General features: G+C 32.9%; 1 protein-coding gene across 9 annotated transcripts; it reads right to left on the bottom strand.

The window, feature by feature from the left end:
- Nucleotides 1-20,897: 20,897 nt before the first annotated feature.
- On the bottom strand, nt 20,898-23,622 carry LOC109792227 (NADPH--cytochrome P450 reductase 1). Of its 9 annotated transcripts, none has more exons than XR_014433030.1 (6): nt 23,216-23,622; nt 22,695-22,799; nt 22,126-22,598; nt 21,980-22,037; nt 21,715-21,839; nt 20,898-21,439 (listed from the first exon to the last, which is right to left on the bottom strand). XR_014433030.1 is itself a non-coding variant. In XM_083072439.1 (5 exons), the coding sequence occupies exons 1-4, from the start codon at nt 22,456-22,458 to the stop codon at nt 21,762-21,764; spliced, it is 234 nt and encodes a 77-aa protein (XP_082928565.1). In that variant the 5' UTR covers nt 22,459-23,617; the 3' UTR covers nt 20,898-21,439; nt 21,715-21,761. The 9 variants fall into 9 exon arrangements, 2 of the variants coding, with proteins under 2 accessions (XP_082928565.1, XP_082928566.1); XR_014433031.1 differs by having other exon boundaries at nt 22,126-22,588; XR_014433027.1 differs by having other exon boundaries at nt 22,126-22,199; nt 22,435-22,799; nt 23,216-23,618.
- Between the last annotated feature and the right edge of the window lie 978 nt (nt 23,623-24,600).

Genomic DNA, 24,600 nt, shown 5'->3' with positions numbered 1-24,600 from the left:
GGAATGCCCTTGTTGGGGCTAGGTTTTTCTTGACATGATCTTGGCTCTTAAGGCACTGGCTAGCTGTTGATCTTTTTTACGAGTGCTTCGGCATCTTGATTCCTCCAACAAGTGATGGATAGACACACCCAAAGAATGCAAGAATGTAAAAGAAAATGCAAAGCAGAAATGGATTGGATTTTTTTTTAAAATGAACTTATACCCTTTTGTGCACGCTTGTACCATATGCATGTTATGCAATGATGCTTCTATGCTAATGCTTAAAATGCAAATTTATTTTTACTTTCAAGAAATTAATCTATGCGCATTGATCAATGACATGGACTGTTAGCCTTTAGCCCTGTCGAATTCAGTGTTGTTTCTTCAACCTGAGGTTTGTGTAATTCAGCCCTCTTGCTTGTACTGGATGTGATATGTTAGCCCTTAGATCAGGTTTACCTAGACTCTGTTCTTGGACACCTCCATCTTTTCCTTGTGAGTATTCACTGTGCATACTCCGTGTATCTCTCAAATTTATCTTAATGCCATATAGGTCAAAAGGAAAGAGAGGAAGAGGATATATACATATATTTCTTTGCAGAAGTTTTGTTAGAAAGGATTTTTTTTCAAAAATGATTTTAGAAGAATAGCTGGTCGAGGTACGCTAGTGGTTTAGGCTGATGAACAAGCACATTCAAAGTGAGTAAATTATTTTCCATGTTGGCTTATTATTTCCTTCAAAGTTAAGCGATGACTTGGGATTGCATATTGATTAAATGATCTTCTCGAGCCGACTTTCGGTTTTCATCTCGTGATGCTGCTTTGTCCTAACTTTTGCCTAGGATACTTGAGATGTGTTCCCTAGCGGACATTTTCTTTTGATCCTCACTTTTGCCTAGGATACCCTTTTTGTTTATGGGTCTCCTAGCGGACCTTGCTCTAATCTTTGCGCTGCCCTCTCAATGGGTTTCTTGCAGGGCTTTTGTTTTTGCAGCATTTGTGATCATCTTTCATTCCTTCACTAAAGGGGGATGCCCCTTGCACTGATTTCATTTGGACTTTTATCCACAAGTCATGCCAAATTTGATTGATCTTTATGTGTTTTTTATTGCGTATTAAGCCATTATTTCTAATAACGTCTTTATTTCAAATGTACTTGTTCATTTAAGGTTTGTTGACGAGGCCCAGAGTAGATAAAAAGGGAGAAGAGAAATGAAGTAGAAAAGTGTATGACATTAAAATAGAATTTTCAATTTATGCGTGCCCATTTAATGTAGCTTGAGGGCCCGGGCATGCCTCAAGTTCGTGATTCATACACAAAGAAAAAGAAAGAGGTTGCCCCTTAGAGAGGCCTAGGTCATCTAACTGTAGAACTAGTCCTCCGCTTGCTTGGATGTGGCGCTTCAGAAGATCTCGTGTAGAGGGAGGGTGCTTCAGAAGATCTGGTGTAGAGAGAGGTCCTTTGGCTTCTTCTTTCGTATAGGTATTTTCAACTCATATCCTAAGCCTTTCCTAAGAAGTAGGAATGGGTAGAAGCGATGATAGAGCTTTCCATGGAGTCTTCCTTCTCAAGAGGAACATTCAAGCTCAATTTTCAGCTCCAACAAACATTGCTTCTCTTTTTTTTTTCTATTTGCCTAGAACGCCTTTTGCGGGTTTTCGTTCTAGAAGCTTCTTAACAAGCAATGTTTCTCTCTTGTTGAAATCACATTTCGAGAAAGCTCTATTCACTTTGCCTTAGCGTCTGAAGGATTCGTCCTCCTCAGGTTCTCTTTATAAGCTTGCAACTCGTTAAGAGTGTGGATCCATCCATTCCCATTCCCTTTGGATTTCACGGTTGCACGACATGGCTTTATCCTCTTAGGGTAAGAGTTGGTGTCTTAATGATTGTGGAGTTCTTTACCCTCAACTCTTTATGCATGGCTTGCTTCCATTACTTTCGATTAACACACATAGGTTAATTTTCCTTTTTATTCTCATTTATTATTTTACAAGGAGGGATATGCTCTTAAATGAATGTAATGCAGACTGTAGAGAAAGTTGAGAATAATAAATATCAGTCTCATTGATTTGTTTATTTGTGAATGCTCAAATAGATTTCAACAGTATTAAGTGAGAATCTATATTAGATTTTAAGAAGACTTACTCAACAAACATATCAAAGCAAGGGCCCAACCATAGTCTTTTTTTAAAAATTGATTTGGGCTTTTCTTTATAGCGCAGATACTGTCGTATATTAGAGCATTCACTTTTCTTAACTTTCTACACATACGGCAACCTAATCCTCCTTAGCTAATAAAATAAAATGAATGAAATTAATGAGCTAATCTAGAATGCATGTCATTTTTTTTTGCCTAATCTTTATCATGTTTCTATTATCTAAAGGGGAATGATGCATGGTAAAGATGAGATTTCTTTTATTGATTTTTTTTTTACAAAAAGGAAACTACCTATATGATGTTAATGAAATGTTGACCTAAGAATGTACAAAGGGGTATAAAATTATTATTATCTTTATTGTTTGCTTATTATAAAATTCCAATCCATCTTATTAGAACAAAATAATACAAACAAATGCACACACATATGCTCAATCAACGTACACCCACGAATGATCAATGATCAAATCCTTGGTCTACGGTCCCTATCAAGAAAAGTGTGTTGTATAGGACGGTTCTAATCTCACTGGTCTTTAAGGCCCCCAAGGTGCCCCCATTATAGGGACCTAGTATCTCTGTCACCGTCACCTGGCAAACTCTAAGGTCTGTCACAGTATTTTGGGCTAGAGTAACTAGTTATCACCTTGAGTGTGATTTCTGACAAGGCTCGTAGGCTCCAAGGCCAAACTTGGGCCAGTCGTACGTCAACCACTCCCTATGTTTAATACCCTCATGCCCTCGGGTGTAGGGGGAACTGTTGTGTGCAAAGGTTTGTGTACAATTTTTATTCAAAACAAGGGCTGAATTTAAACAGGAAAACATATATGAAAGCCAAACAAGTAAAACAAACAAAATAAAGGAGAAAAATATTTAAATTATAATTTTTATTTTATTAACTTCATCATTTATATGGGTCTGACCCTCTTAAAACGTCCCCAATGGAGTCGCCATCTGTCGCAACCCGAAAATTTCCGATCTTGCGACCTATGGTTTAGACATTCTTTTTAAAATCTCATCAATTAAGGAATGCCCGGACGCCAGACTAATCCTTAATCAATAGTTTTGAAAGTAGGTTCTTAGGAGTCGCCACCAATGTTTTACTCAAAACATTGGAAAAAGAAAAGGTTTTTTAAAATCCAATAATGGCCTTGATAACCAGAATTAGGTTCGGCGATCGGTTACGTGTAAGGAAGGTATTAAGCACCCCTACAACGCCCTTAATCGGTACTCTATGATAAAGTTAACATTATAAGCAATAATAATATAAATATTGAATCCCATTTTATTGATGACTATTTACTTGCTTAAAATTTAAATTATACGACTAATCCTAAAATATCTACATGATTGCGTTTGTTATAAATAAAAGATGGAGATAAAGATGAGAAATAAAATATAGAAGAAGATTAATTGAAATACCTCTTCAACGAGCTTCTATTGGATCTTCAAATATGGAAAAGGTGCTTTATGACAACCTTTCACACTACAATATGCCTCACAAATCTCAAGAAATACAATACGAGGGAGAGAGAGAGAGAAATTTCGAGCTCTAAAGAGTTTTGGACAAATTTTTTGGGGTCCTGAAAACTATGTGATGGAAACTTGTTAGAGAAACCCGGATTGATGTGAGTTCCCTTCAAGCTCCTCCCTAGACCTTGAACTCCTTGATTCTTCCTAAGCCTTGTTAAGGTCTCCAATGGAGGAGGAGACCTTAAAACCACCACGGTTTGGTGGAGAAACACTCCCAAGAGGCGCCACTCCTTGGTGAAGAGATAAGCCCCTTCAATTCTCACCACACTCTTCTATGGAAGGGATAAGAGAATTGGATGCACTCAAAGAGGTTTAGGGACTTTTGGAAGAGAGAAATCTGAACTCTATTCAGAATATACAATCTCAATTACATCAAAAAGTGTTTAACAAAGAGGGAAAAACAAAAATATAGGAGTAGGAAGCTTGGAGAGTAAGCTAGTCTTAACCATGGTTCACTAGGAACCATGGTAAGGTCTAGCTAACCACCCATGGTCTAGAGGCTTGGAGAGCAAGCTCCTCACTTAGCTTGCTTGGTAAGCTAGCTAAGGAGAAGCTTGTGCTTCAAGCTTCCAAGCTTGAGAAGAACCAAGCTATTTGGCCAAGTGTGAACACAAGTGTGAACACATCTAGGTGGGCGGCTCTTTGGACTTAATTTACTCCAACCGGTTTTGAAATTGATAATTTGATTTAGTTAGGTTCATCCAATGTGAATGGAACCTAGCTAAATCAAATCTATGAAAAATTAGGAGTAAAATGAGTCCAATATGAAAATTTTAGCCTAGGACCACCTTTGGCTAAATTGCTAGAAACACTCTCTAGCTTACTAGTGACACTCTCTAGTTTGCTAATGCCACTCCTACTAGAAAAAATAAGAAAAGAATATATTTCTAGGTTAGGTTAAATGGAGTCAAAGTGTCCGAGTAACCTACCCTAGAAACAATATACAATAGCTACTAAAAAGGAAATAAAGTGCCTCACAAATACAAAGGCAAAAATACACCTATACAAGTATCTACTATATACAAGGTACAAGAAAACAACTATACAAGTATGTACAATGGAAACTTAAGAGACAAATAAGAGGAACTATAATCAATGCTCATGATGAGCAAAGGTCTTTGAGCACCTCCTCTTTAGAAGTCTCCTCTAGCTTCCTAACCATGGACCTAATTAAAGGCCCAATGGTCTTCATGGGTGAGCCTTCTTGGATCATACTTCACCTTTCTTGGTCTTACCTCTTCCAAATGGATCCTTGGGGATTAGATTTCCATCACTGTGCCCAAGCTGTCAATTTATAGGCATCAAAAAAGGGTCTGCAACGGCCCGTTCCAAAATCGGAATAGCCCGTTTTGGATCTGGCTGTTATGTGTTAATTTCGTAACTAGAACGGCCCGTTCTAAAATTGGAACGGCCCGTTCCAGAGATAAGATTAACACACAATTTGGTAGAATGGAACGCACGTTCCAAACAAGAAATTTTAGGCCATTTTAATATCTCAGAACGGCTCGTTCCAATTTCCTTTACTTCAACAGTGTAGATGCCCCCACACCGTTTCCTTCGGGTAGATGGTGTTTACCTGTATCCTTGTCCCTAAGAGCAACTGAGTGTTGGTTTATATGCTCCGTCGGGTGATAAGTATGGTAAACCAAAACATCTAGGCTTCTAGTTTTGATGTATATGCTTCCTACTGCTTCTGCTTGTCTCATGGTAGTGTGTTTCTTTATTTGTAACTTGTTAAAGAGGGAGTATATTCTGAGCTCAGCCTCTCCAAGCTGGACTGATATTTAGGGTTTCAGCCGGCCCACTGCTAGTTTTGGGGTCCAACAACCCTTACCGATCTTGTACTAGTTTTAGGGATCTAGCAACCCTAACCGATCTTATACTAGTTTTAGGGATCTAGCAACCCTTATTGATCTTGTACTAGTTTTGGGGATCTAGCAACCCTGACTGATCTTGTACTAGTTTTGAGGATCTAGCAACCTTTTTGGATCTTGCAATAGTTTTGGGGATATAGCAACCCTTACCGATCTTGTACTGGTTTTAGGGATCTAGTAACCCGTACCGATCTTGTACTAGTTTTAGGGATCTAACAACCCTTACTGATCTTGTACTAGTTTTGGGGATCTAGCAACCCTTACTGTTCTTGTACTAGTTTTAGGGATCTAGTAACCCTTACTAATCTTGTACTAGTTTTAGGGATCAAGCAACCCTTACCGATCTTGTACTAGTTTTAGGGATCTAGCAACCCTTACCGATCTTGTACTAGTTTTGGGGATCTAGCAACCCTTACCAGTCTTGTACTAGTTTTAGGGATCTAGCAACCCTTACCGATCTTGCACTTGATGTCTTCTTGTAGGTGTTGTGGGATGAAAGACTGCCTCTAAGTGGATGGGCAGAAGATGTTTGATGTGCCGCTGTGTTGGTGGGCAGAGATAGATGGATGTCAGGGATTCTAGTGTTGCCCCTGCCATGTGAGTATTCTGATGCCTCTCCAAGCGCTAATCTTGTGGTAGGAATATTTTTTATTTTCTTAGCTTCGGCTTTTTCATGTTTGAAGCTTGCCTTTTTTGCTTTTTTTTTTAAATGCTTCGGCTTTTTCAACATTTGAAGCTTGCCTTTTTCTCATGTTGTTTTTATTGTCATCATTGGTGGAGGGGTCTATTCCCATGATGTTATTTGTTGAATCTTTATTGATGAGTATTATTTGGAAGCCACTCCTGGCTTTGGTGAGGAAACCATTCCTGGTGGTCTTGGAATTCTCTTGGATTATCCTTCATTTGGTGAAGAAGTAAGGCGTGATGGCTTCTTCATGCTTATAGGCTTGATTATTCTTCCTCGTCCAGTTCTATCCCATCTTGTTATTGATGTGTCTTTCTTTTCTTGGTGGCTATATGAAACCACTTGTATGGAATGCCCTTGTTGGGGCTAGGTTTTTTTTTTACATGATCTTGGCTCTTAAGGCACTGTCTAGCTGTTGATCTTTTTTATGAGTGCTCCGGCCTCTTGATTCCTCCAACAAGTGATGGATAGACACACCCAAAGAATGTAAGAATGCAAAAGAAAATGCAAAGAAGAAATGGATTGGATTTTTTTTTAAATGAACTTATACCCTTTTGTACACGCTTGTGTCATATGCATGTTATGCAATGATGCTTCTATGCTAATGCTTAAAATGCAAATTTATTTTTACTTTCAATAAATTAATCTATGCGCATTGATCAATGACATGGACTGTTAGCCTTTAGCCCTGTCGAATTCAGTTTTGCTTCTTGAACCTGGGGTTTGTGTAATTCAGCCCTCTCGCTTGTACCGGATGTGATATGTTAGCCCTTTAGGCTGATGAACAACCACATTCAAAGTGAGGAAATTATTTTCCATGTTGGCTTATTATTTCCTTCAAAGTTAAGTGATGACTTGGGATTGCATATTGATTAAATGATCTTCTCGAGCCGCCTTTCGGTTTTCAGCTCGTGATGCTGCTTTGTCCTAACTTTTGCCTAGGTTACTTGAGATGTGTTCCCTAGCGGACATTTTCATTTGATCCTCACTTATGCCTAGGCTACACTTTTTGTTTATGGGTCTCCTAGCGGACCTTGCTCTAATCTTTGCGCTACCCTCTCAATGGGTTTCTTGCAGGGCTTTTGTTTTTGCAGCATTTGTGATCATCTTTCATTCCTTCACTAAAGGGGGTTGCCCCTTGCACTGATTTCATTTGGACTTTTATCCACAAGTCATGCCAAATTTGATTGATATTTATGTGTTTTTTATTACGTATTAAGCCATTATTTCTAATGACGTCTTTATTTCAAATGTACTTGTTCATTTAAGGTTTGTTGACGAGGCCCATAGTAGATAAAAAAGGAGAAGAGAAATGAAGTAGAAAAGTGTATGGCATTAAAATAGAATTTTCAATTTACGCGTACCCATTTAATGTAGCTTGAGGACCCGGGCATGCCCCAAGTTCGTGATTTGTACACAAAGAAAAAGAAGGAGGTTGCCCCTTAGAGAGACCTAGGTCATCTAACTGTAGAGCTAGTCCTCCGCTTGCTTGGATGTGGCGCTTCAGAAGATCTCGTGTAGAGGGAGGGAGCTTCAGAAGATCTCGTGTAGAGAGAGGTCCTTTGGCTTCTTCTCTCGTAAAGGTATTTTCAACTCATATCCTAAGCCTTTCCTAAGAAGTAGGAATGGGTAGAAGCGATGATAGAGCTTTCCATGGAGTCTTGCTTCTCAAGAGGAACATTCAAGCTGTCTCTCAATTTTCAGCTTGAACAAACATTGCTTCTTATTTTTTTCTTTTTGCCTAGAACGCCCTTTGCGGGTTTTCGTTCTAGCAGCTTCTTAATAAGTAATGTTTCTCTCTTGTTGAAATCACTTTTCGAGAAAGCTCTATTCAGTTTTCCTTAGCGTTTGAAGGATTCGTCCTCCTCAGGTTCTCTTTATAAGCTTGCAACTCGTTAAGTGTGTTGATCCATCCATTCCCATTCCTTTTGGATTTCACGGTTGCACGACACGGCTTTATCCTCTTACGGTAAGAGTTGGTGTCTTAATGATTGTGGAGTTCTTTACCCTCAACTCTTTATGCATGGCTTGCTTCCATTACTTCCGATTAAGGCACATAGGTTAATTTTCCTTTTTATTCTCACTTATTCTTTTACAAGGAGGGATATGTTCTTAAATGAATGTAATGCAGAATGTAGAGAAAGTTGAGAAATAATAAATATCAGTCTCATTGATTTGTTTATTTGTGAATGCTCAAATAGATTTCAACAGTATTAAGTGAGAATCTATATTAGATTTTAAGAAGACTTACTCAACAAACATATCAAAGCAAGGGCCCAACCATAATATTTTAAAAAAATTTGATTTGGGCTTTTCTTTATAGCACAGATGCTGTTGTATATTTGAGCATTCACTTTTCTTAACTTTCTACACATACGGCAACCTAATCCTCCTTAGCTAATAAAATAAAATGAATGAAATTAATGAGCTAATCTAGAATGCATGTCATTTTTTTTTTGCCTAATCTTTATCATGTTTCTGTTATCTAAAGGGGAATGATGCATGGTAAAGATGAGATTTCTTTTATTGATTTTTTTTTACAAAAAGGAAACTACCTATATGATGTTAATGAAATGTTGACCTAAGAATGTACAAAGGGGTATAAAATTATTATTATCTTTATTGTTTGCTTATTATAAAATTCCAATCCATCTTATTAGAACAAAATAATACAAACAAATGCACACACATATGCTCAATCAACGTACACCCACGAACGATCATGATCAAATCCTTGGTCCGTGGTCCCGATCAAGAAAAGTGCGTTGTATAGGACGGTTCTAATCTCACTGGTCTTTAAGGCCCCAAGGTGCCCCCATTATAGTGACCCAGTATCTCTGTCGCCGTCACCTGGAAAACTCTAAGGTCTGTCACAATATTTCGGGCTAGAGTAACCAGTTATCACCTTGAGTGTGATTTCTGACAAGGCTCGCAGGCTCAAAAGCTAAACTTGGGCTGGTCGTACGTCAACCACTCTCTATGTTTAATACCCTCATGCCCCCGGGTGTAGGGGGAACTGTTGTGTGCAAAGGTTTGTGTACAATTTTTATTCAAAACAAGGGCTGAATTTAAACAGGCAAACATAATTGAAAGCCAAACAAATAAAACAAACAAAATAAAGGAGAAAAATATTTAAATTATAATTTTTATTTTATTAACTTCATCATTTATATGAGCCTGGCCCTTTTAAAATGTCCCAAGTGGAGTCGCCATCTGTCGCAACCCAAAAATTTCCGATCTTGGGACCTATGGTTTAGACATCCTTTTTAAAATCTCATCAATTAAGGAATGCCCGGACGCCAGACTAATCCTTAATCAATGGTTTTGAAAATAGGTTCTTAGGAGTCGCCACCAATGTTTTACTCAAAACATTGGAAAAAGAAAAGGTTTTTTAAATTCTAATAATGGCCTTGATAACCAGAATTGGGTTCGGGGGTCGGTTACGTGTAAGGAAGGTATTAAGCACCCCTACAACGCCCTTAATTGGTACCCTATGATAAAGTTATCATTATAAGCAATAATAATATAAATATTAAATCCTATTTTATTGATGACTATTTACATGCTTAAAATTTAAATTATACAACTAATCCTAAAATATCTATATGATTGCGTTTGTTATAAATAAAAGATGGAGATAAAGATGAGAAATAAAATATAGAAGAAGATTAATTGAAATACCTCTTGAACGAGCTTCTATTGGATCTTCAAATATGGAAAAGGTGCTTTACGACAACCTTTCACACTACAATATGCCTCACAAATCTCAAGAAATACAATAGGAGGGAGAGAGAGAGAGAGAAATTTCGAGCTTTAAAGAGTCTTGGACGAAATTTTTGGGGTCCTGAAAACTGTGCCCAAGTTGTCTATTTATAGGCATCAAAAAAGGGTCCAGAACGGCCCGTTCCAAAATCGGAACGGCCCGTTCTGGATCTGGCTGTTATGTGTTAATTTCATAACTGGAACGGCCTGTTCTGAAATTGGAATGGCCCGTTCCAGAGATAAGATTAACACACAATTTGGTAAACTGGAACGGGCGTTCCAAACAAGAAATTTTAGGCCATTTTAATATCTCGGAACGGCCCTTTTCGGTTAAGGTTTTTTAACCCTTTTTTAGGATCTTGGAACGGTGTGTTCCAATTTAGGAACGGCCCATTCTAGCTTAGGAACGGCCCGTTCCATCCTATTAATTTTAGGCCTTTTGCCTGGTTTGGAACGGCCCGTTCTGGTTTTGGAACAGCCCGCTCCAAACTAGGTTTTTAGGCCTTTTTTTGTGGCTTGGAACAGCCCGTTCCGATTTTGGAACAGCCCGTTCCGGGCCACTAAAACCAATGTATTTGAGCTTTAGGCCTTCTGATGTCTTGTCCTATTGTTTGCATGCTTGGGAGCTCCAATTCTTTTCATAATTTCCTTGTTTATATGCCCCCGAACGAAATTGGGTGTCTACCGATGGCTAGTCTTTATTCGATTCTGTGTCGTGGTAGCCTGTCGTGTTTGGGCATGGGCAATCCCATAGATGTTTGCGTTTAGTGGGGCATTGCCGAATCACTAGACAGAGTGATGTTAATCTCTAGCTTCACTAAACACTCAAAAGGGAAAATCTCTATGAAGTATTGAGTCAAACACTACAAGAAAATGACGATTTTGCGACGGTTATATGACCTACATTGCGACGGTTATAACTGCCGCAAAGACAACATTGCGACGGTTTGGGAACCGTCGCAGAGTCGTCCGTCACCAGGCAATTTTGCGACGGTTATCAGAACCGTTGCACAAACCGTCGCAAAATTGGAATTGCGACCGTTTCATCAACTGTCGCACCAAATGCCTCTATATTAACATTGCGACCCTTTCATCAACTGTCGCACCAACTGCCTCTAAATTAATATTACAATCCTTTTTTTAACAGTCAAAAATTATAATTTTTTTTTTATTTTAATAAATTTATTAATGTAACAATCCTCATATTTGGCCTTTCAAGGATTTTATTTCACGATATTTCACTGTTTAGCATGTTTTATCCTTACGAAACTTCCCAGAAGGTCACCCATCCTTGTACTACTCCAGGTCAAGCACGCTTAACTGTGAAGTTCTGATGAGTAAGCTACCGAAATGTATATGTATGTTGTCACTATAACTTGTACAGATTAATTCATTTAAGTCATCCTCAAATATACAATCTCATATCTGTATTATAATAATAATATATAATAATTTTATATTACAAATAATAATAATAATAATAATAATATATTTAGTTATTCTTTATTTATATGTACTTACTTTTATAATTAACATCTACTTATTTCGATTTAAAATTATAATTTAAATTATTTAAATTTTTTAATTTATAATGATAATATAATTTATAAAATTATAAATATTTATTTATTACATACTTATAAATTATTTTAATATTTTAAATAAATTATTAATTAATTTAATATATTTATTTACCTTAAATCAAACATATAAAATTCAAAAAAAAATGTATTTATCCTTGTTTTATTTTCTAATTATCAACTATTAATAAAATACTAACTTAAAATCTTATCTAATTATATATAATATTCTCATATCAAATTTAAAACCAAGTATTAGTTATACAAAAATATTAAGATCATATAGTAAATTGTCAATAAGATTTTAGTTAAATAATTTAAAATAATTAATGTTTTAATTATATTGTTAATTAGAAAATAATTTATTCCAAAACTAATTAATTTTTTTATATTAATTATTAGTAAAATTTAATAATTTTTAAATTAACAATTAATTGGATCAATGAAATTCAACACACACGATGAGTTATTGAGCGGAATAACTTTACCAAGAGTTATTTTGTAAGTTATCTTAAATCAAACATATAAAATTCAAAAAATATATTTATCCTTGTTTTATTTTTTAATTATCAACCATTAATAAAATACTAACTTAAAATCTTAACTAATTATATCATAATATTTTCATATCAAATTTAAAACCAGTTCTTACATTTTCGACAAATATAAATTTTTCTAAAATATTTCATCAATAATATAGTTTTTCCTACAAAAATTTTCTCATCAAAAATATAAATTTTCTGACAGATTTAATTTTGTTTTTATAAGAAATCATCTTCGATTAATTTAACATTTTGTATATATGATTTAACAGTAAAAGATTTTCAATTTAACGGTTAAATTTAAAAAATTCACATTTAATATAAAGTTATTGAGTTGTGTAACACTTAGTAAAATTTACACTTATGTAATTATAAACCCCCTCATATATATATATATATATATATATATATATATATATATATATATTAAATGTGACTTTTACTAAGTATTACACCGCTCAATAACTTTATATTAAATGTGAATTTGGTAAATCCAACTGTTAGATTGAAAGTTCATATCTCTCAAAGATTATATATACAAAACTTTATATTAATCCAAGATGGTTTGATACTTCATTTTTATAAAACAAAATTGATGTCATATATTCATTTTAAAATACACTAAAATATAAACAATTTGATTACCTTCCAGTTGTTGTTCAATTTTAACAAAATTTGATATACACTTATAAAGTGATATGAACTTTCAATTTAACGGTTGGATTTACAAAATACATATTTAATATAAAGTTATTGAACAACATAATACTTAATAAAAGTTACATTGGTATAATTATAACCCCCTATATTATATATATATATATATATATAGATATAGGGACGGATGTACATTTGGAATAGTGGGCACTTGCCCCACTACTATTTGACATATACATAATTTTTTATCTAAAAAAATAATATATTTTAAAAAATAAAAATTATATTCTAATAAAATAAAAATATAGATTCAGAAAAAATGTTTATTTATTTTATATCTATCAAATTTTTGAAAGAAATTAATTCTCATGTAATAAATTTTTTTTCTTAATAATGAATTAATTTTTTAAAAAAGTTTAATTATAATATATATATATGTATATATATATATATGTCTTAATATTCACATATATAATGTAATATATTAAAATAAAAAGTTTTTTGATAAAATAAAATTTTTACTATGCATGTTTATCTTTTGTGTTTTTTCTTTATTGTATACGTTGATTGAAAAAATCAAAATAGTAAAATTATATATATTGATTAAAAAAATCAAACTAAGAAAAATCAGAAGATTTATGTTCCATTTAGAATTGTTATTATAAAATATATTTTAAAATAAATTATCATCTAAAAATATATATTAGATATTAAAAACATATTTATATCATAAATAAATTAAACTGGATTTTTATAAATTTTAACATATTTATTTTTATATTTTTAAAGAAAGTATATATAAAATTGTTAATAAAATATAAGTTCGTTAAGATAATATACATAATACTTAAAAAAAAATTTAAATTCTAATAAAAAAAATGCTGAAAATTTTGCGACGGTTTATGACTAACTGCCGCAATGTTAAATTTGCGACGGTTATGATTAACTGTCGCAATGTTAAACTTGCGACGGTTTATGATAAACCGTCGCAATGTTAAACAAATTTTGCGACAGTTTATGATAAACCGTCGCAATGTTAAACAAATTTTGCGACGGTTTACGGTAAACCGTCGCAATGTTGAACAATTTTGCGACGGTTTTGAAAAACCGTCGTATGAAGGGTCGCAATATCAAAGCGACGACGGTTTCTAGATAACCGTCGCAATTTGTCCGTCGCAATTTATCATTTTTCTTGTAGTGAAAATGATTTTGAAAAGTATATTTTGACAAAATCTGCATCTTATAAGCATATTGCTTTATTTGGACTTTTATTGGTGAAATATCTAATTAAGTTGTGTGTATATTAATAATTCTATGAACTTATTTGGTTGTATGATTTGTTTGTGTTAGATGTGGATGAAATTAAATGTCTAACCCCATAAATATTTTTAAACCTAGATATTGGAGATCTCATGATGTAGAAAAATGGGAAGTGCATTTAGAAGTTTAGATGCAAAAATCCAGAGCATAGGATAGGGGTTTATTTTATTAAGTTGTGATATTCGCTAGAAAACTTTTGACTAAGGGTTTGCAAAGTTTCTCTAGAAAACTTGTGAATGAAAGTTTACCAAGTTTCACCAAAAAAATTTTGAAGGAGGATTTGTCAAATGCGTTAAGAGTTTTCAAGTTTCATCCGCAAAACTTGTGAGAAGGGGTTTCCAAGTTTCATCCGTAAAACTTGTGAAAGCAAGTTTTCAAGTTTCATCACTAAAACTTGTGAAGACATATTTTAAAGTTTCATCTGTAAAACTTTAAAGTGAAGATTTTCATAAATATATATAATATATTTTGAGATAGTGAATATACTCGTGGATGTAAGTATGAGTGGGGGGAGAGGGAACCACATTAAATAAGCTTTGTGTGATCTTTCTTTAATTTTTTATGACAATTTTATGTGTTTTTTCATTGTTGTGCGTAAGGAAAAGAAGAGAAATTCTTTTGTTCCCAATAATTTTTTAATGTGACTAAGTTATGGATTGAAAATTAGTTCATAGTCAATCTAAAGAATCAAAACCTATAGAGATATTTCAGGGTATCACTCAAGAGCTTAATGTTTTAATTATGGTGATTATAAAAAAATAATAATAAATCTTTATAATGACTTATGAAAGAGAGAAATTGAAAAAGATATGCATGACTCATTAAGGATATCATCAAAAATCAAGAGAGCAATAAAAAATGGTAATGATTTATTAAGCATACTTTTGGAATGAAATCACACGTAAATCTAGGGACATGGAAAAAGAAAGATTGTTGGAATGACCAGCCAAGAATTCATTGGAGAATGCAAGCTATTCTATTTGGCAAGGTAGGAGATCACTTTATCTTTGCTATTTTGGACAATAGTTTTATTGGGTAGGGATCCTAAATGGCAAGCACAAGCAAAGCAATCAGTTTTTTAAGCATGTGGAAACCAAAATTCAAACTTCGATGGGTTAGGACAGCCTAATATTGTATGTAATCATGCTTTCAATTAACGATTATATTAATGATTGGTAACAACAATAAATGAGACATAGTAAGCTTGAAACATTCATGTTCCTTTTAGATTTTTTTTTTATTAACAACTCATTAAGGATAAAAATAGATCTGGACAGATTAGACTTTGAATATATAGGTTGAACCTATTTTATAAAATTAAAGTCTAAGTCTGCCTATTTTTTATTATAGATTTTTTTTAAGTCTGACCTGACCTTTTTAAAGCTTAGTTTGATTTATTAGCCTATTTAAAAGTCTAATTATATTAATAATGTTAATTAGACCAATAAACTTAATTTTTAAAAAGCCAAAAAAATATTTTTAAAATATACTTTACTCAATATTATTAAAATTTAAATTTTAAAAGAAATATAGAGGAAAAAGTTAATCATTTTCTGTTGAATGGACAATTCATGTGTAGCCATGTATATTGATGTATACCCACGCAAAGATCGTAAACTTATAAACCTATAATAAACAAAATAATTGTATAAAAAAATATTTTAAATATTGATAATTTGTTTTTGCTTTATAAATTTATTTCTTATTTATATTTTTAATAATATATGTATATTAGTTTTTTATTATATTATATAAATAAATTTATTTTTAAATATAGTTTACTCAATATTAATAAAAAAATTAAATTTTAAATGAAATATAGGAGAAAAAGTAAATCATTTTATGTTAGAAGGACAATTCATGCTTAATCATATATGTTGATGTTGATATACACTCACGTACAAATCATAAATTTATAAACCTATAATAAAAAAAGATAATTATATAAAAATTATTTTAAATATTAATAATTTTTTTTATATAAATTTATTTGTTTATTTATATTTTTAATAATATATGTATATTAATTTTTTATTATATTATACAAATAAATAGCTTGACCTATCATGCTTAATAAGTTTTTTGTAAACCTAAACCTAACATTTTTATACAAATAGTTTTTTTTTTAAACTTAAAACTGATATTTTTATTAAATAAGTCTTAGGCTAGATTTTAAAAACGTCAGGTCATAAATTCCTTTGTTTATTACATGCTTTAAAGAATGTTTCCTAATGGTAAAGTTCACTTAACTCCTCAAGAAATTTCTTTGGGTGAATTCCTTCATCTCTTTCTCAAATTAATGACCTAATGGTATAGGAATATTGGAATTATTACACAATTATCTCTCTCTATCCGGAAGAATCCCTTTTGGAAGACATTTGCAGACCTTTGATATTTGATTGTGGTGAGCAACTTCAAAATCCGTTCAGAAGGTCAGTAAACAACTTCGCTATGAAGAGGTGGTGTAGATTTGTAATATTAATTATATATACTATTTCATGAATGAATCAGTGATATATCTGTATCTCTTATATATATCTCTGATAGATAAAAAGGAGCATCAATTTTTAATTCAACAATCTGGTCAATCGTTGGACTCAATACCATAGTTAATTATAACATGATTAACTCTATATTTTATTTTCCTGTTCTTTTGGGGTCTTGTATCTCCTCACTTGTGGTAATTATAGTGATAATGCCATGCATAACTTGAATATTTTGATATATATGTGAAAAACTTATTTCTCGAGTGTCATGAGACTATGAAAATAGAAGTTATTTGGTATATAGAGATAGTTGTATAAATTGTTGAAGTCGAAAATTATATCGTACATAAACTCTCTATTTAGAGGGTGGAAGTTTTGGTTTTTTCTTCTACTCTATCCTATGTAAATATAGATCAATACAAACAACAATTTAAGGGTCAATCATGGGTTTCTCCAACAACAGTCAAATAAGCATGATTTTTTTTTTTAAGATACAATCTACATCATTTTTCAAGAAAATCGATGTAGATTTATGCTTAAATCTACATCAATTTTTCAGAATCGATGTAAAAATGTATACATTTTCTACGTAGCTCTATTCTACATCGATTTTAGAATCGATGTAAATGATTTTAGAAAATCGATATAGAATATGCATCTTGTAGTAATGCAAGTTAAAGGGCATGGCAATAATAAACATGAAAAATTTGTTGACATTTATAGTGCTACACATGAAAAGAAAAGGGTTGCTTTCATCGTCGTTGCTTCTGTGTCATAGCAAGAAAGATATGAATTGTCAACACTGATCTGATTTTTCTAACTTTAATTTTAGTAAACAGATTATAATAATATAATTGAAAGGTTTTACAATAGATTAAAGTTTAAAATATATTTTTTTATCATCAAGAAAATAGTGTTTCCAACTTATTTTTTTATTAGGTACCACCAGATATGCATTTGAAATTGCCTTATTGAGTATAGAAATAATAATATTAATATTAATAACTGATAAGGTAATAAGCTTGATGGCTTCCCCATTAAGTCAAACAAATGTAGCCTTGAATAAAATAGAGAAAGGAACATTTAGGAATAAATGCTCTTTCATTGACATCCATGTACATAAATTTATTAAAAGTAAATATAATACACATCAATTGAGAAAAGCAAAATAAAATAACAACCGAGATTTTTTTTAGTACAAAGTATATTTCATCTCCAGACACTATAAAACTTGTTCATATCAGTTGAATCTACTCATAAGAAATCACCAAAAGATGAGGTTGCAGATGGCGTGGCAGAACCAAAAGGCATATTTGACGTCACAAGAAGAAACTAGGCTTGTGCTGCAGTTGCATATTGTGATGATGAAGCTGAAAAGGAAGATGAGGATTGAAAATCACGAGGAGCTGAAAAGTTCTTCTGTGAAGTGACCTCAACTAATGGTGTAGGAGGAAGAATTCTTCAAGAATATCAGTTTCTTATAATGGCGTAGACACTTGCCAAAAGACAAACAAACAAAAAAAACCAGGATTAGCAATGAGATTACCTTCCTACCAAAGGATACAAGAGAGTAATTCTTATGCTACATTTCTTAACAAAAAAACACGCCCGCCTAATTGTTTACAATCAAGCATGCAAAATTCAGAAAGGACAGGGTACAACAAAACAAATTCAAAACTAGAAGCATTCTTAGTCAAACACAATTTCAGTCTAATAATACATAGTAGAAAAATAAAAAATTCAAAATACCTTTTTATACTGAATTTATAAAGAAACAAACAAAATACTAATGGATTGAAATTATTAGATGCAGATGGTGGTGGTACAAAGGATGTCGTTGAATCAAGATTTGCGTTGCCTTGAGACGTTGTGGTTTCTGATGTAGAAGGCAGCAAAGCCTATTCATTTAAAAAGAATGACTCTTAGGGAGCAGAAAATATCCATTTCAACATTATTAGATGGTGCTGGAGCAGCGAATAAAAAACATCAAATATGATGAATATAAGGCATAATATTTTTTTCTAGCAAAGAAAGCAAAATTAAAGCATTAATCTAATTCCCTTGAAAAACATTAATATTAAACTAACCCCAAATAGTAAATTATAATAATTTACCAAATCTTAACTAGGGTCATGCCATTGACTATTCAAGTGTCAGACCAAAGTGATGGATATGTGAACTGTTACGTCTAGCCACACAACATTGTTGAACAATCCTTTAAAGAACTTTCGCACTTTCAAGTTTCAACTGTTCCATATTATATTTCTCAATTAGACCGTACTCAAAGCCATATAAAAGAAAAATGCAATTATGAGCTTCATTTCAGTTTCAAATGCCTTCAAAACTTTATACAACCATGCACTAATAGTCTGCACCGCAATAACTCTCATTATACAAATCAACAACCAGAGACTCATCAATAAAAGGATTTTAAGCATCTATGTCACTATCCTTGCTACCGGATCATGTGAGAATATGAGGCATGCTGCAAAATGTCTCATCTTGTCAACAAATTTCGAAGTGATCTTACAAGCCCTCATGGTATTTATGACAAGAAAATCACAGATAACTAGAAGCTAATCATAATAGGTACCAAGAGAAAAATACTAGGGTTCTATTAAAAAATATATACCAATTGTAAATTCTTATACGTGAGCAGATTTTAACCTGGAGGAGAAGCCACTTAAGAGAAGTCTATACAGAGCATGACCAAGTTGCCGAACAAGAAAATGTAACAAGAAACAAACAGAATGATAGCAGAAAACCATGTTTGAAGACATATCATTGAGGCTTTAACAGTTAAAGCTACAAACAAGACAAGTCAAGCAAAAAAACAGAAAACTTTAGGTTATACAGTCTTCCTATTTTCAGAGAAATTATTTAGGACATGGTCTAAGCAAGATAGGACCTCTGCATTAAAAAGAGTAAAATGAAGCTTAACATCAAAGTACTATTATCTTCATATTAATGCAAGACATGGTAAGCTAAGACATACCTCATGGCTTTATATAATTCAAATGACCAAATAGAAGAAACAAAAGAGAAAATAAGGTAAAAAGTGAAAAATGTGTAAAAATAAGATGAAAATCCCAAGAGACTTATAAAAATACTACTTGCAGTATCAAAGGACAAACAAATTGAGACTAACCTCAAAGAGCTTGTGTATTTTGGCTCTTTCTTATCATACATGCATGAAAAATGAAAATGGATCAAAGTAATTACTTTTTCCTTAGGCAGGACTTGGAAGAAAGGAATATCTCTCTGCCTCCCAGTAAAACATACGGTAAGAAAACTGTTGTGTTACAACCATAGGCTCCAAGATAAGGCGAGGTAATTGGTTGTGACCCCAATCAAAACAGTCTACTATTCTATATTTTGCCTTGTGTCATTTGTTATATTCTAATAGACCTAATTTCCTTTTAAAAACAATAGGTCTAGTATCCACGCAACCATCATAATCTCGATCATTAGAAGCCATTTTGACGACCTGTCTAAAAGAAAATGTTTGATTATCTACCAAATTTTACCTGCAAATTTGTTTCTCTAGATAATTTTTAATTACTTACATATGTATCTGTCGGTAACATATATAGTCGCTGAAAATTTCTCAGAACATTTACATGGATAAAATTGAAGAACATTTCTCAGAAATTTACATGGATAAAATTTGTCAGAAAAGTTGGCACGTGTTTCCTATAATAATTTACCTCTAGATATTGTCATGGATAAATAATTTCATAACAAAATTAATCTTTCAGTTAGTAATATTTTAAAAAGTTAAAAATATAATTTTAAAATTAACTTACCCACGGATGAAAAAGGGGGTCGCACGGGTACAATTTCTTTTTACCTTTGCTCTTCCTTTACCCCGACTTCATTCTAACCTAACTCTCAACCTCCATTACAAGGCTTCATGAATCTCGTTCTCCTTCTCGAATTGCTGCAAGAGGTTCATCAATAGTGACTTCAATTGCTGCAAGAGGTTTGTTCCCTGTCCCTCCGTCAAACATCTTATGCATGGCGAGACTTGTGCAGCATTCGTGGGTTATAGGGCAAGACCGTGCGTTGGGGGAAAAACCACAAAATGCGACACCCGTTTATGCTGATGGGTTATAGGGCAAGGTTGTGAGGTTTCTATTGAGGGTTTGGTGTTGTTATACAGTTTAGAATATATGGCCTTCTTTAAACTCCTATTATTGTGGGTTTCAGGGTTTTGACATATGCAACCTTACACCATGCCAAAGCTTATACTCTCTTAGTTACATAATAATAATACTGCTTCGATGCTTTTCTTTTTGTTTAAAATAAAACACTACTAGCTCCTTGAATGGAAGTATATATATTAGGTGTCTATCTAAAAGTTAGTAGAAATGTAGAATACATTATGATGACAAATGATTTCTAGAGTGAAATAAATGGCATGTTACATTGCAGCTGTACTTGTTCCAAGTTATAGAATCTTGTCCAATTCATACAAAAGTATATTACTTTATATTATCTAAAATGGCTACTTCCTAAAGCCCATTTTGTGTTGCATATGCTGAATGACAATGTGGAGGTAGACTGGCTGAGTTTGCTGTAGTTAGTGAGAGCGTAAAAGCTGCCGACCCCCCATGCATTTTTTCATTAGGCAAATCCAGCTCCCTTGGCTGACAGCAATAAGAGAAGCTAGGTCTGACCATAGAACCCTTCTATGCCTATAATCTGAGCTGCAGCATTAGTATTGTGCATACCAGTTTTGACAGAAACAACTATAAACTAGTCAGTAATAGAGATAACAGAAGGATTGATGTTTTAGTGCATAAACACCAAATAGAGCTTTTGGGATGAGTTGTGTTCTCTGTAAATAATTTCATATTTAGTTCCTGCCATAGGAAAAGTGAGATGTTAGCAAAGTTAGTCATTGGTTCAGCAATAAAGAGAAACGAAGGCTTATGTTTAAGACACAAGGATTTCAGGGCATTTTGAGACTTTTTGGCGGCAATGCCTCTGATATTCTAGAACAGAAAATTCATGTAGACTGATTTGAGTTAACAGTACCATTTGACTAAAACAATTATCTAGTGTATAATAACATGCTCACTAGGGCTTTTGCTAAGCTTGCAGTATCATCAATTAATGCATCAACAAAAGCACTCACCACCCTTCTTAAGGCTGAACTAATTTAGAAATCTTGCTCTGAAGTTTTCATCCATATGCTCCTGATACTCTAAACAGTTGACCACCTTGACAGAACACTTGTAGTCGTTTTCCTTCAAGCGCTTTCTAGAATTCAAACAAGAAAATTGCCTCATTTCATAGGATTTAGAATGTGTGGTTTAGAATCCTTTTAAGTAGAGCTATTTGATAGAGATAAAGACATTAAATTTATGACTGTCTGAGAAGAATGATGTAATACCACAAACCTCAGTATACCATTTGGAGAATCTTGCGGCATTGTCGGTTGGGTCTCTATCTCCATATCTACCATGCCAGGTTGAAATGCATCAAATACAACATAGATTTCAAAAGAACTAAATGACTTTCAAACCTTCTAATGCATAATTCTTACGTTGCCAACATGAAAAATGCAAGTGAGTCTTTCTTCAGCCTCTCAAACTGATCATCATCCATTGGGTAGTCATCCTAATTCAATTTATTTATAGATCCCCCATGTCAATGTCATTTACAAATCATGGATTAACATATATAAGGAATAATTGTTGCCATGCTTTTGTCATTTGACAATGTTGAGCACCTCTTGGACAAGATTAAAGCAAGCCGATATGGGGAAGACAATCTATCTTTGGAATCTTATGCAGAAAGAGGGTTACATTAATATATATTTAATTAAAAGGAAAGAAATTAATAAATAACAAACCTGACCCGCGACATCCTCTGCCATCTTCCAAATCTAAATCAGTAAAATTTAAAAAATGTATTGTATTAGACCTCAGCTTGCAAAAAATAACCTCATGAAACACTTCTCGCACCAAGTCTTTCACCATCTTCCAGCTTTAATCCATTAAAATTTCCTGAGAACACCTTCCAACAATTTGTTTTGACAAAGGACATCTTAAGCACGAAAAGTGTAAAGTTGATAATGGAAGTATTCGAAACAAATATGTTCAAAGTAATTACCGCATAATAACTATATATCCAGAATGAATAACGACACGAGGAAGCACCACACTTTTTACCACTTACCGTTCCTCCAAGCTTTTCATCCATAACTTGTTCGATAGCCTTCAAAAGTCAACAAGAATTGATGGAATTGGAATAATACCCCATGCATGATAATTTCCTTTGAAATACACCCTTATGACTACTTCTTCATACGATATGACTACTCTATGATACCATGCAAAAACCATCAAAGGATGATGAAAATAAGAAGATGGCATGCAAACTATCTACAATATTAACATGATATCCCTACAATGCATGAACTCTGCAATGAACATTCTCCTGTGAATATCCACCCAAAACCGTTCAAGAATGCATGCTAATTGATAAAAAAAAAATAACAAGAGGGAATGCATGACCGTCTATAATGGAATAGTTATAGATATAAAGAGCGCAAATTAAATCTTGATCACTGTCCAAATCCAAACCCTGCAGAAAAATCACCTCATAGACATTAAACTACGCACTCGCTTTACCCTCTGCGCATTCTTGGCACTTGGAGTGTTCTGCAGTTTCTGCAACTCATTTAGCACCACTTCCTCAACTTGATCGATAGAATTCAGAAGCTTCTTCGATCGCTCTGGTTCCCCTTCCGGCAGATTCGAAAACTCAAGAAAAATCTTGGGCACTTCACTACCGGCGACGGTTTTTGTATGAACCTTAACACCAACACACTTGGGAGAAACATAATCAAAAACAGGAAAAACGAACATGGGAGAACCATGTCTAGGGCAAATAAGATGCTCTCCCATATTCTTTTATCAATGTGAAAGACGAATGCAGAGAAGATTCAGAGAAAGATGAACAAGAAAAGGAGATTGAGAGAACGAGACAAGACAGAGAGAGCTTGATGAGGGACGTGTAAAAGAAAGCAAACACCCAACCTTTATATATATGTTTTTGCCTTTTGGAATAAAAACAATCAATTTCAAATATAAATTAAAGATACGGACTTTTATATATATATATATATATATATATATATATATATATATATATATATATATATATAAATCTGGATAATCTATCAATAAATATCTCAAAGATAATGGAATTTTACAAAGAAAGAATAAGGAAACAAAAAGATATCTTCATGATACCAATTTAAAAGTATTTAATGTATTTTATCAAAAGTTTTGAATAAATATAAATAAAAATTACATAATTTTATTTACTGGTGCAATAAATATATTTTTATTTTGGTAAAAATATACTTTTCGTTCCTTATATTATTTATTAGATTCAATTTACTCTTACTTTAATTAATTGAAGTAATTTAGCCTCACATCTTTAAAATATATTTCAATGTTTGATTTTTCGTCTCTTTTATTTAAATACTTAACGGATATGACACGTGTCATGCCACATGTCATGTTGTCATGTCACATGACTAGATATAATGACACATGGCATGATGAAATGACACATGATATGATGACATGACATGTTGCATGACAGCTTAACACATGGCATGACACGTGTCAAATCTGTTAAGTATTTAAACAGAGGCAACGGAAAATCAAACATTGAGATACATTTTAAAGGTGTGGGACTAAATTGATTCAATTAATTAAAGTGGGACTAAATTGACACTAATAAATAATATAAGGGACGAAAAATGTATTTTTTCCTTTTATTTTTACTATCTTAATTAACTTTCATAAAATACTAATTAATAAGATGGATATGAATGATTTTGATTAGAGTTGTGTTATTTTTTTTATCAGATTTGATTAAATCAGTTTGAATTTTATTTTTCTAATCTTTTTCAAAATCCAAATCGAAGCAATTTGATCCTATTGGTTTCTTATAAGGTCTAATGAATTTAGAAGTGAGTTTCTTTGATTTTATTGCTCTATCT

The sequence above is a fragment of the Cajanus cajan genome, chromosome 4 (assembly GCF_000230855.2).
Source record: "Cajanus cajan strain Asha chromosome 4, NIPB_CcT2T_4, whole genome shotgun sequence".
NCBI lineage: Eukaryota > Viridiplantae > Streptophyta > Magnoliopsida > Fabales > Fabaceae > Cajanus > Cajanus cajan.
Note: the sequence above shows the minus strand (reverse complement) of the source record. Positions and strands in the feature narration are given on the sequence as shown.